The sequence below is a fragment of the Rhyacophila brunnea genome, unplaced genomic scaffold, assembly GCF_057557595.1.
Source record: "Rhyacophila brunnea isolate RB1 unplaced genomic scaffold, BYU_Rbru_1.0 scaffold_21, whole genome shotgun sequence".
Classification (NCBI taxonomy): Eukaryota; Metazoa; Arthropoda; class Insecta; order Trichoptera; family Rhyacophilidae; genus Rhyacophila; species Rhyacophila brunnea.
The window spans coordinates 4128723-4142535 of record NW_028232871.1 but is presented as its reverse complement, the minus strand read 5'-3'; the positions used below and the strand labels follow the sequence as shown (position 1 = coordinate 4142535).

Below are 13813 nucleotides of genomic sequence, written 5' to 3'. Positions count from 1 at the left end.
GTGCAAGTTGCAAGACTGCATGCATGGTTCAAAAATGATCAAAAGTTTCTGAATTTTCACGCAAGCAATAATTGGTACTTGCATGGCGGATTCGCATTATTATTTTAATTAAATGTAAACTAAAAGAATTTGTTAATTATTGTGTAGGACAATGATTTCCAAACTGGGAGGCGCGGAGTGTTCCAAAGGGAGGCGCGAAAAGTTCAACACAATTAATGTAACCACAGGTTTGCAGTTTGCAAATGCATATTTTATAAAACGGCCGCTAGTTATAAACCACACAAAAAAACTGTCCTATTAAGGTTGTTTACAAACCTGTCTGAAAATATGGAGACTAATTTTATAATACCTCACTTATATCCATACTATTGTGAAGCGCGCTGGCTATCTCGTGAAAAAATGAAATAAAAGGGTTAAATCATAATGTTGAAATTTGTTTAGGAATGATAATTTTGTTGTTAAACTTGTCTATTTGGTTGAAATTTAAAAAATGAGTGAATAAATCAATGCAAGGACCACTAATGCATTCACTTATTTAAAAAGACAAAGTGAAGGCATTCATAAAAAATTGGAGCTTTGGAAATCAAAATTACAAAAAAAATAAGTTCACCATGTTTCCACTTTTAAATGATTTCTGCAAGCAAACAAAAATCTATTTACTGAGTTCTTGGTTAGTTTGCTAATGCACTTTTCACAGTATTTTATAATACATATGTGGTTGTGCGTTGCAATATTTTTTTCATTTTTGTATTAGTACATTTTTGACTATTTAAAAAGGTGTCTGTATTATTATTTAATGAAATAAAGGGGGGGGGCCAAGATTAAATTTTTTGAAAAGGGACGCGTAGCAACATAAAATTTGGAAACCACTGCTGTAAGGTGTGCGAGTGTGTGCGCGCACACTTACCAAAATGTGTCCGCACACATGTTTTCATCTCCCGCACAGTCCTCACACAAAAATATTGTAAAAGAAAGTTTCCCTTGCTAGATTTTAGTTTTGCTCGAATGCACGAAATGATCACATGCACAATTCTTCGACTCATAAAAATGTCAAAAAGGATAGGATGTGATATTTCAAATGCGATCATTAAGAAGGAATCCTGCGATAAATTTTAATTGAAATGGCTCTCTGAAATCTTCGAAACAGAAATATTTTCAATGCATTCGCAAATAATAAGAATTGGTGATATATTTGTTTATTCGGACATAGATGATTGTGTCAAATGAATCATATGCTCCTGATGATTTAACAAACTTTGGCGAGAAGGTTAAAAAACATGATTTTTCACAGAAACATCTAGATAATTTAATAAATTTATCGATTCTGGGTTCGGTTGATATAAGACAATAATTGGATTCTGCGTATCGTGCTGAAACTAAACAATTTAATACAAATGTTGAAAACAATCGGTATATTTTATCAAAGTTAATTGAATGTATAAAATTTTGTGGTGCATTTGTATTAGCTCTACGCGGTCACGATGAAACTGAAGATTCATTAAATCGAGTTGTATTCCGTGGACTGATTGATTTTATTGCTGAGATTGACACTGTAATGCAGACTCATTTGAAAGAATCTACTGTTTTTAAGGGAACGTCAAAAACAATACAAAATGATATTTTTGAAGTCTATCGGGATGAGGTAAAGAACCAAATCTCTGCATCTGAATTTTTGTCAATACAAGCTGATGAGACTACAGATGTGTCAACGGTAATGCAAATGGTATTAATAATTCGTTATGAATGGAAAGGAAATGTTTATGAGCGCTTTTGGAAATATTTAACACCAAAATCACACTGTGCTAAAGATTGTGCGTCAGCAGCAATTTTAGAAGAATTGACTTATTTAAATATATCTCCAAATAAATTAATCGCGCAGTGCTACGATGTGCATCTGTAATGAGCGGTAAAATCAACAGTGTGCAATCCAAAATAAGAGAAAGATTTCCTCATGTACACTGTTATGCATATCAACTAAATTTAATAACTCAAAAAAGTGTAACAAAACACAAGCCAGTGCAGAATTTTTATGCCAATCTACAAGCGTTTCCCAAATTTTTTTCACGGTCCCCGAAACGAGTAAAATTTCTATCTGAGATCGTGAAGAAAAAAATTCCATCAGCCCCACAAACGATGTGGAATTTTAACATTAAAACTGTTCGACACCGTTTACATATATTACGAACCACTTAAGGAGTGTATGGAAGCAATATTAAACAGTGAAAATGATAGCAATACAATAAATCAAGCAGATATGCTTCTGCGGTATCTCACAGATGAACATTTCATGTTTTGGCTATCATTTTTTCGGCGGATAATGCCTCATTGTGACATTTTATTTAAACAATTGCAATCTCGAAACTTGGACTCCGTATTGATAAAACGTTTTATTTGTGATTTTGAAGTGTCTGTTAATAATGTTAAAAGTTCCCTTAAAAGTTTATCCGAGCCTCCCAGTAAAAGAATAAAATTTAACAATATAGAAATGTGTCGCTCGCTTGGTCGCTCAAAGGATGGCGAAATTTAAATGTGATCACGATCCTCAGCCATGAGTGCACGACCAAGAAAAAGAGAGAAATGTGTAAAGTTGTGTGTGATTTAATATTAATCCAAATGAAAGATAGGCTTGAATATAATAAATATTTGCTAGCGGCGAAACTTTTTTATTGTGAACATTTTGAAGGATACAGGATTAATTTTCCTGATAATGATTTTAAAATGACCCTAGAATCATATGACTTTTTGGATATATTTAAACTTAAACATGAACTATCAGTTATTTACAATAGGGACGATTTTAAAAACGCGGATGGTGCTATAGCTATTTTACAATACGTCACCGTTCAGGCAAAAGTCAACAACCCTGAAAATGGCAGTTTTGAGTTGAGTATGTCACCCGAAGCGTAAAATTATGTTCTTTAAGATGCAAAACTCACCACGGTACATTAGTTAGTAAAATTTTGCTTAAATCCGAATTATTTGTTTTTCACTAAATGACTTTCGATAAAATCTTAACAAGCAAAAGTCATTATAGGTGAATAGACATTATTGACTATATAAAAAAAAAAATCCTTCGTTATAAATATACAAGCAAAAGTCACTATACTATGGATGGTGAGTTTTACTGATCCTTCTTTTGGCTAACATTGTTCAGATTATTAACAAGCAAAAGCCACCAAACCATAATTGAGCTACCTTGCCTCCTTCACAACCTTCCAGATGTTTTAATTAGCATCAAAAAGTAAAATTACATTAAAGCAATTATTAAGAAGACATGAGAAAATAATTTAATGTAGATAAAACATTAAAATCTGATTTTTCCTGCATTTTCAAACTTTCAAATTGCGATATCTCAAAACCATGTTTTTAGGGTTGGTGACTTTTGCCTGAACGGTGACGAATAATTGTTTTATAATAATAATTTAATAACATCATTTTCCCAATGTACTAAACATTTAAAAATCATTTGTACAATTCCGATGACATCTGTGGAAAGTGAAAGGTGTTTTTCAAACCTTAAAAGAGTTAAATCGTTTTCAAGAAATACCATGAACCAGGACAGACTTACAGGCGGACCTCGACTTTCGAACGTTTGACTTTCGCACTGTTCGCTATTTTGCACTTCGCAAAAATCGTTTTTCTAAAACGTCGTGCTGTGGGGTAAAGATATCCCCCTCTCACTCGCTCACAAGCAAGTGCATTTCTTGCATCACTTGCATCCTGCTCACACCCATCACTTTGCTTGTGAGCTAGCAAGGATAGGTTTAGTGAGTGAGAAACGAAAAAACTGCAATGTTGATACGAACAAAAAGAAATCAAGGATTCATAAACTTCACACGATCGAGACAAAGATGGAAATTATTAGACGTTCTGATAGCTGTGAATCTTTTGCATCAATCAGACGTTCGTATGATACTTACAAACAGGTTTACGATATGTTGTGATAATTGTGGAAATATATCTTTAAAGATTGTTTCCAAAAAACACGGCATAGTTATGGATGAAATGGAAAAATCTTTGTCATCATAGATCGATGACCAACATCAAAAAGATGTCCCTCTGAGTATTTCAATTATTCAAGCGAAGGCTCTTAAGTTTGCACAAAGATGGAAGGCTAGATTAAAAGAAGATTCTAACACGATTTTTCAAGCAAGTAACGGTTGGTTTGACAATTTTAAAATGAGGTATTTTTTTCATAATATCAAATTCACTGGAGAATCGGCTAATGCCGATAAAGATGCTGCAAAAGAATTTATTTCCTCATCCAAAATTATTGAAGATGGTGAATATTCCTCTAGCCAAATATTTAATGTAGATGAGACAGGTTTATTTTGGAAAAAAAATGCCTAGTCATACATTCTTACCTAAGGAAGAATCAGTTGCCCCTGGGCATAAACCTTCTAAAAACCGATTGACATTGCTTCTTGGTGGAAACTTAGCTGGTGATTTAAAATTGGTGCCAATGTTAATTTATCAAGCAGAGCATTGAAAGGGAAAGATAAAGAATTGCTTCCAGTCATTTGCTAATCAAATAAAAAAGCCTGGGTTAGTGCGTTTATATTTAAAGATTGGTTCACTTTACATTTCGTGCCAGCAGTTAAGCAATATTGTAAAGTTAATAATTTACCATTTAAAATAAGAAAAAGAAGAGTAGCAAACAATCAACTCTCGATAACTTTTTAAGGGAAATACCCGTAAACCCCACTTAAACATGTCTCTTAAACGCCTCTTAAACATCTTATATTTACTTGATAAATAAATATTTTAAAATACACACAATTTCATTTTTTTTTTACTTCCCTCTACTTTTGAACATTTGACATTTGCACACACTTTCAGGAACCAATTATGTGCGAAAGTCGAGGTCCTCCTGTAATTGTCCATCTGTGTTAAGCATCACAGATATGGAAGAATGGACGCTAAACCAAGAGATGTCACGGAGACTTGAAGCTTTCGAGATGTGGCTGTATAGACGCATCCTCAAAATTCCTTGGACTGACCGGGTGACAAATGTTGAAGTTCTCAATTGAATGGGGAAAGACCGAGAAGTTCTACGTAGTATCAACCAGGAAACTACAATACCTCGGCCACATTATGAGAGGACAAAAATACAGCATTCCCCAACTTGTCATTCAAGGAAAGATCAATGGGAAGCTTAGCAGATGACGGCGCCGCATTTCGTGGCTTAAGAACCTCCGTGATTGGTACGAGTGCAGCTCCACCGAACTGTTCCGGGTAGCAGACGACAAAAACAAGATCGCCTTGATGGTGGCCGACCTCCGCTAGGGGATGGCACAATAAGAAGAAGTTAAGCATCGAGAAAACAATCAGTTCCAGACTTTAATGAGAAAGTGATTGAGGTGTTCGCTAAGCAGAAACAACGCCGAATTGATCTTCTTTTTATATAAGGTAAGAAAGTTTTTAGTGCAACCCCTATGAAAGCAATTTTGGTAACCACCGGCCGCCACTGCTCACCACAGAAATAGTCAACCAGGCCTTTTCTAGGTACATGCTTTGAAAAGGGGCTGTGTATTTCTTTGCTAGGTACAAAGACATTTTTACAAAATAATCTCAAATCAGTTTAGAGTTAAGACTAAAAATATACTAGGTATTAGGTACATTGTATGGCTGAGAACTTTGCTTCCAATATTTATATAAGTATACAAATTTTAATATTGGTCAAAATTGGATGAAGGCTAATGTAATAAATAATATTAAAAAATGATATTAATAATTATTATTTTAGGCATCTAAAGTGTTGTGCTGACGATTGTTTTAAGTTATATAAGTAACTACAAAATCGTTTGCTATTTATTGGCTTTAAAATTACAGCTTGCTTGTAAGTATTTTTAAAATTGACTAAGTATGAAATTTATAATGACGCTAGGTTTTACTGGGCTTGCTTCTAGAATTAATGTAGGTATAAAGAATGCAGGATTTTACATACATTAAGGGCTAGAATGATTCTATTTGTTGAAGCTGCAAAAGGGTGACTATAAATTTTCATGCATCTAAGCTTACGGGCTAGAAATTTCTGTGTCGTAGTCGATCTGCTCATGTCTGCATGAATCCGCCCAATGATAGTTCAGGCCTCATGGCCTCGGATCCTCTAAGGATACCATGGTTTAGGCGGTATCAGTATTTTATAAACACCATCTGCAATTTGTATTAACTCAATAAAAACAAATAAACGTGTGACTGACAAAGTTTGGTGTGCACTATTTATGTTGGATCTCCACAGCCTACATCTACCCTTTGCTACTCTGCTCTGTAGTCAATATACTCCTGCATCACAGTAATATGCTGAACACTACATTCAACCAGTGACGTCCCTAGACAAAATGCCGCCACATTTTTATACAGTATTTTTTATCATCCTTACATGACCCCAATATTTAAGAAATGTTTTGTATGGATACATTACAACAAAATGTATACCACTAAATCCAATTTAAATGCTCTCCTTCATCTCTACGTCAATAAACAATATTGCGAGTCCACGGTTTCAGATACATTAAAAAATACACCTGACAACTTTCAAAACACCTGAGCTAGGTAAGTACCTATGTACCTATCTATAATGTAAAATATAATTCGCAAATCTGTAAGTGTCATTGCTGGTCATCAAGGACGTGACATCTAAGGACAACAGAAGTAAACTAGACATCGCGAAACCGACAAAAAAATTACAGTCCTGTTAAACTTTTTATGTTAATTCTTAATACATTTTGTTTCCAACCAGTGAGCTGTTTTTTTTGTAATCGAAGGATATTTTCATTATTAGGTACTTACTAAGTTTAGGTACCTATTTCTATATAATATACCTAATGATTCTCCTCGATTTGCCGCCCTTCAAGTGACTGCCGCCCCCAAGCGACGCTCAATCTGCCTACCCCCACGGGACGTCACTGCATTCAACATACTTACGTATTTAGTTTGTTGACTTCAGCAATCCTGTTCCAGCAGTTGTATTTAAACATGTGTGATTTAATCGCATTATTTTAGATATTTGGTCGATAGAAGAATATCTGTTATGGTTTGCGTTAGGCAGGGTTTAATTGAATTTTAAAATCTAACCAATACCATCTGCAATTTGTAAAACTGACAAAGATTAGTATGCACTTTTTATGTCGGATGGCACAGCTTACCTCCACCCTTCACCACTGACAGGTACTAAATTAATATTGTGTCAACAGTATAAATGATTCCTAGTGACACCTACCAAAGTAAAAAATTCATAAGTCCATAATGTAGGGCAGTGGGCATGCTTGATGTAGGGTTGCTTCTGTAACATGATAATGCCATATAGTGTATAGACTATAATAGTCCTACAGATCTTTGCACTCTAAAGACAGTAAATAAATAACACTTGGAAATAAAAAATTGGAGGGAACTTGGGATTGGGTATGTTTTTTGGAGGAGGCCAAGATACCCCGGGTTGAAGATCCAGATGTTTATAGAATAAAACAGACAGATTATTTTGTATGAATAATATATTCTCCTGATATATTTTTAACAATCATTTCTGCATAACACGGAGTACATCATTTAAATTTTGAAACAAAAGAATTATGTTTCATTGACAGGTACTTGAAATAAGCTGACAGGCAAATATTTTGAGGTAAACTTTCCTTAATTAAAATACTTTAAAGCCAATAGAGGTAACTTTGACTTGAATAATGTCAATTTTAAATAACGTAATAAGACTGAAAACATACACATAATAGGTACTAAGAAATTTAAGTAAATTAAAAATCGATCATTTAACGAGTGTTTTAATTTTAAACGAAAGATTTTTGTAATATTTTTAACTCCCCACATATTAAAATAATTTATTCTTGTGTTATGTACAGGTTATTTACAAAATTAGAAAGAAGGCAGCTATAAAAAATATAAAGCATTTCACATCTTATACAAATGACTTGATGATTAACGTGTTCACTTAAATTATGTTTTAATAAAAATCTGAATTTCTGTAAATACTATAAATATTAGCTTTACACCTAAATAACTGTATATAGCAAGTACCGTGAATAGTTTTGTGGCACCTTGGGAATAGGGCATTCTGTATAAATCGCAATTTTTTATTTTTAAACATAACAGGGCCACCCAACCATCCGGCACTAATATATATCCCAATTGACTGTAAAATCGGAAGCATTGTCAGAAATGTAAAATAAATATTAATCTGTCATTTAGAAATAAACTATTTTGTTAACTTGACAGTTCAAGTTTATTTCCGTGTATGGCATGAATAATATGTTGAATAAGTTTAAAAACATCAATTCTCAGGGCAGATATTTGTATGGTTGTTATTCTGTGGTAAATCAGGAATATTTTTAAATTTCAGTTAGTTAAGAATTTAAAACATTTTACTAAAATTTAAAAACATATAATCTGATTTACCATAGAAAGCCAAACCAAAAGTACAAATAGCTGCCCTGAGAATTCATGTTTTTAGACTTATCAACATATTCACGCCATACACGGATTTTATCAGGCTTTAAAACCGTTTGAATATTCTCTTCACATGATGGATTAATATAATTACCCAAAACAGTTGTAAACATACCCAACTCTAAACAGTCAAATAAATGAGGCTATCGGTTTCAAAATCAGCTTCCTCCGTGAACCACCGTTTAATAACACAAAACTTCTGAGACCATTTAAGAATGCGAATAGATTTTTTACCAAACAGTAAAAAAGTGAATGGCGAAATAAAATTAACAAAAATGCATTAAATAAAATTATTTTAGATAAGCAGTTTAAAATTTGGTAAATATAACTGAACTGAGAATTTGCAACCAACATTCTGGTTTCATATTATTTTAGTGGCAAAAGGAGCTGAATTTGTTGGTTAATGAACACAATGGAAAGGTACTATACATCCACCAGTATAAATTGTCCACTGAGTGAAGGCGCCACATGCTACCATTTGACATTTGACTGTGTTGAGCTTAGTTCCAAATTTGAACACCTGATTTATGATGGTATATCTAAGTACAACCAACTCTGAAACCAATAACCTTAAATAACAAAAAAAGTTTCTTTCCACATTATGAGTTCTTTTTTATATATGATGTAAGCATGTCTGTATATTGTCTGCAATATAATAAAGTATTTACATTTTATTAGCATAGGATTGTGTATATAAATAATAATATACAGGTTTGTATTCTGAGACTCATCGGAGTCGGACTTGATTTTCATTGGAAATATTTACAAAACATTCAATCAGGGCAGTATTATTTTTAACCTATGAGGCACAACAGATTCAAAACTTTCCATTTATCAAAGATGCAATCTAAATCAATCAAAAAAAAAATTGATTGTGCTTATGACATATAAGGAATGTCAATAAAAATTTTACATTTCTATCGTTAGTTAAAGTTCGTTTGATACACGGACTGTAAATTTTTATTGCAATTTACATTTATAATTTTGGCTGAATTTGATAGATATTCAAGATCACGAAAACAGTTATAGGATCACAATTTAGACTACATCTTTGGGGGAGAAAAGTACATTTCATCAATATAGCTATCTATCATTATTTTTAGATAAATTCGTTCATTCATTCGAGATGTTGCTAATGACAGCTAGCAGTCAAAGACAATTCATTACAAAATAATAATATATGGCTTGTAAATAGTTAAATGGTACACAAATTGTAAGGAATTTTCCAATACTCTTTCATATAAAAAATCTTTATAAAAATACAGTTTGTTTAATGTAATCATAAATATCTTTGCAGACTAGAAATTACATGACTACTGCTAATTGATATAATGAATAAACAGATCTTCAGCATGTATATAATATTGTAAATATTCTCTTAAATATGTAAATAATTCATTTTAAGTAAAGGATAAAATATATTAATGCAAAAAATACAACAAAATCAGGAGTGAACTGCATTCTAATTCACGTTTTCAATAGATCTATTATTTAGCAATGTCTTTTCTTTATTATCGATATGTAGTTACATTTTGAAGTTACGATCTCGGTGCATAAATTCATTTTACATTAATTGACGCTAAGCTTTTGTTTACTGTCACCCATTAGCCGAAATAGGGACAAAATGCCGAAGAACCTAAGCAATCTAGAGAGCAAACATACCAAAAACAATTGACTTGACAGACCTTTAATCTTTCATGCTAAGTATATTAAAAATATGTTTCTAATAGTAATATTTGCTAGAATGGCATCGATATTAGTTGCTAAAAAGTTCGGTAATTTGGAAATAGAAGTTTTGTCAAATAAGCAATCAGTAAAATAGAGATCAGATTTAAGTGGAGATAGAAGCTATCTGCAGTTCATGATTAATATTGAATTTTCTGTAATAACTAAGTGTTAGTATGTGGGCAGTGTTATTGTCGTGAATTAAAATCATTTCTTTTTGCCTTTGGATTTTAGAGCAGAAAAGAAAGAGTGAAGGGTTCTAGATAATAATTAATTGCTCTCGGAATGATAGCAATATTAATATAGACGTGAGAAAAATGTCCAAATCCAAATACATTCCTCCTAACTTATTCTGAACAACTCTAAAGAACAAAGACAAAATATTATATTAATGAATGATTATTATTATTATAGTTACATAACAGGCCACATTATTTGAACAAATAATAGGCAGACAGTATAAAAGTCATCACAAAGTATTACGTTCTGAGAAACTTCTGTATATTTTTGTGACATGACAAAAATAAAATAGTTTCTCATCTAAATAGTTAAGCTAGCAATGTAACAAGGCAGCTATGTAATAGGAAAATAAAATTAGCATTCATTTTCCAAATAAAGTGTTATACTCTATGAGGAAAATAAACTCACATCCAGCAGCGCCATTCGACAAAAGTGAAAGACACTTTTTTATACGACAGAAACAGTTAAAAACAGAACATTTTCCATAGGAAAACATTCAAAGTGATTGACAAGGTATGTCTTATGGGCTTCTACTGCCTGCTATAAGCGAAATGAAATTAAAATATTAGAAGAATCAATAATACAAAAAAAGTTACGATTTAAAGAACCGTCAGCCATTATCACACACATTCTCATATATTATATATATATAAATACAGAAATATAATTTTCATATTTTATTCGATTTAAAAAAATATATTTATAACAATTAACACATAATGAAATTAATGACATCTCCCCCTAAGGATAAAAATTGTCAAGTGCGTGATTGACATGTGTGATAAAATGGATAACCTGACGCTTTCTTTTCACAACGCTTATGTCCTGGTAATACAGATATATAATTCATATTTCATAAGTATTCACCTTCTTCCGCCTTCACAACCGTTGGGAGACAGTGCTCCTCATCCGCCTGATCTACCGTTGAGGATATTATACAGATTATGAAACAAGTAAAACAGGTTAACATAATAAATTGCCTGATTTTGGCATATGCCTTATACTTAAAATCAACATACTATTCAAACCTGCTAAGTCCATTTTTTAAGTAAAGTGACTTGATTCAATTTGATTGTACAGAACGATGAAAGATAGTTTTAATAATTATCAATAGATCTTTTAAGAATCTGAAGCAAACATTTTTTTTAATTTTAAACAGTTATATAACGCCACTATTTCCAAAAACCGATAAATCCACATAGGTATGTGTTTGGTATCAAAATTAATCAAATCATGTTTTTCATCCAAGTAAGCTCTATGATACTTTGGTTTGGTATCTACAAAAATTATTTATCAAAGTTGAATTACCATAAAAAATGTATGTAAAATATTTTTTCATGGAATTGCATTGGATTTATTCAACTTTGATAAATTATTTTTGTAGATACTAAACAAAGGTTTCATATGGCTTACGTAGATGAAAAACATAATGGATTTGAACAATTTTGATACCAGATAACACATAATATTATACTCAAAATCTAACAAAAAATATTTACATACATACATATTATGTATAATGATTTATAACTTCCAAAATACAGAAATAAAATTTTTAAAAGGTAGGTAATGACCCTAATTAATCAAAATGATACAAAACAAATATCGATATATCCAATGAAAACTGGGCATAGTGTTATAATTTTAAAATATAAGACGATGGATAAAGAAACTGTCATTAATACCAACTATTTTGGGTTTGAAACACAAAAATATTTTATTTATTACAAACATTGAATTGTAGACTCGCCAGTATTTGGAAATAGACCAATTTTCATATTCTGTAATTCGGACATAGGAGGTTTGCAGAGTGTGTTGATGGTATCTATTTTCTATGTTAGTATCAACGGTTCAATAAAATGTGTCAGGAATAAATGGTAGGTAACAATACGTTGGGAGTATAAAAATATTCACGATGTTTAAATTAAAATAAATATTATATAGGTACAAAAATTAGCAATATAATTATTTCCAACAACACGGAATGATGTACTTTCGTTTGTTCATACATAAAATTAAAGCTTAAAATACACAGGCAAATTTTAGAATATTTATCAACAAAATTCAAAACGCACCTGCAAGTTTCATCGTTTTACATTTAAAAATAATAATATATATACGTGCGTAAAAGCTATTGGACCCACATTTTCGCAACATACATTCAGAAAATGTATTTAAACCTAAGGCGTAAACTTCGTATACCGTTGAAAATGGTATTACCGATTTTCAATTCAGAAGCCCCACTTTTAAAAAGCACATTGAGTCGACTGTTTGCAATAAACTCGTTAAAAACACGCTGAAATAATGTTTTCATTTTAAACTGAATATGTCACTTAGGTGGAATTGTTTGCATAGTTCAGTTTGCTGATTTTGATAATACTAAGAGAAAATAGGTTGAAATAAACTTGTTGACTGGTTCCAGGTCTATAAATGATAAGCAGAACATTTTAGTGCCACGTGTAGTTATTTTTATAAACTCTACAGAATATTACAAGGTGTAGACATTATTGCTATAGACTGAACGTTTAACGATTCATTTCTAAGTGCGGAAACAAAGATTATTGTGACAAGTGTCCTCAAAGGCACGTAGAGTATTAATAAGAGCCCTGAAATTTTAATCAGGTTCTGGGCTCCGGAGATTTTGAAAAAGGCAGGAGCTGAGATCAGAAGCAAATGTCAAAACAGTCCTCGGAAAGAATATTGATTACTTCACGTCGAGAATAGTACTTCATTGTCAATATATTTGTCATGTTTGCATCAAAATCTGTCCAAGGATCGATGGTAGCCTAAGCCATGCAGCCGTTGTCCATGGCGGGGTTTCTGAACTTCTGCCGCGTACCACCATTGTTGACGTGAGCGCATTGCTGTGACGAATTCTGGTGATTATTGTATTGGTATCCGTTCATATCTTGATTTTCAAACTGCATCGTGTCCACGTATTCATTTTCTGGAGATTCCACGATCATAAGCCCGTTTTTGGGGTAAAGATCGCCGGTAATGTAGGTAGGCGTCTCCGCCTGTCGCATGTAGTTGTCGGGTTGCTGTACAGAATATGGCGGCATGTCGAGGGTGTCTACGGGTTGGTTGTAGTTTGAAGGTGGCGGGTTTTCTAGATCGCAGGTGTAGCTGGAGGCCAAGACATTGGCTGATTCCGGGCGGATATATGGGGAGTTCGGTTCAAAGGGTGTTGCGCTGACCGGGTAACCGGTCGGAGAGTCATATGGAGGTTGGATCGGATTGTACGGTGTGGTCGGTGATGAGGTCTGGATGGAATTACTCTTTATGCACGACGACGTGTGGAGAGTTAACATTTCTGCTAGTTGTCGTCGTTCTGCTTCCAATTCCTGAAAATGCAAAAATTCCAATTAGTACACATGTTGATACCAAATGA

The 13813-nt window shown here is 32.7% G+C and overlaps 1 protein-coding gene across 1 annotated transcript in view; it reads right to left on the bottom strand.

Annotated features, from left to right (window-relative positions):
• Window positions 1-11575: 11575 nt before the first annotated feature.
• Atf3 (Activating transcription factor 3) overlaps window positions 11576-13813 on the bottom strand; it is a 174355-nt gene continuing 172117 nt past the window's right edge. The window contains exon 6 of the mRNA XM_085948739.1: window positions 11576-13766. Coding sequence (XP_085804865.1) covers window positions 13209-13766 — 558 coding nt within the window. The 3' untranslated portion in view covers window positions 11576-13208. The remainder of the gene's footprint in view (window positions 13767-13813) is intronic.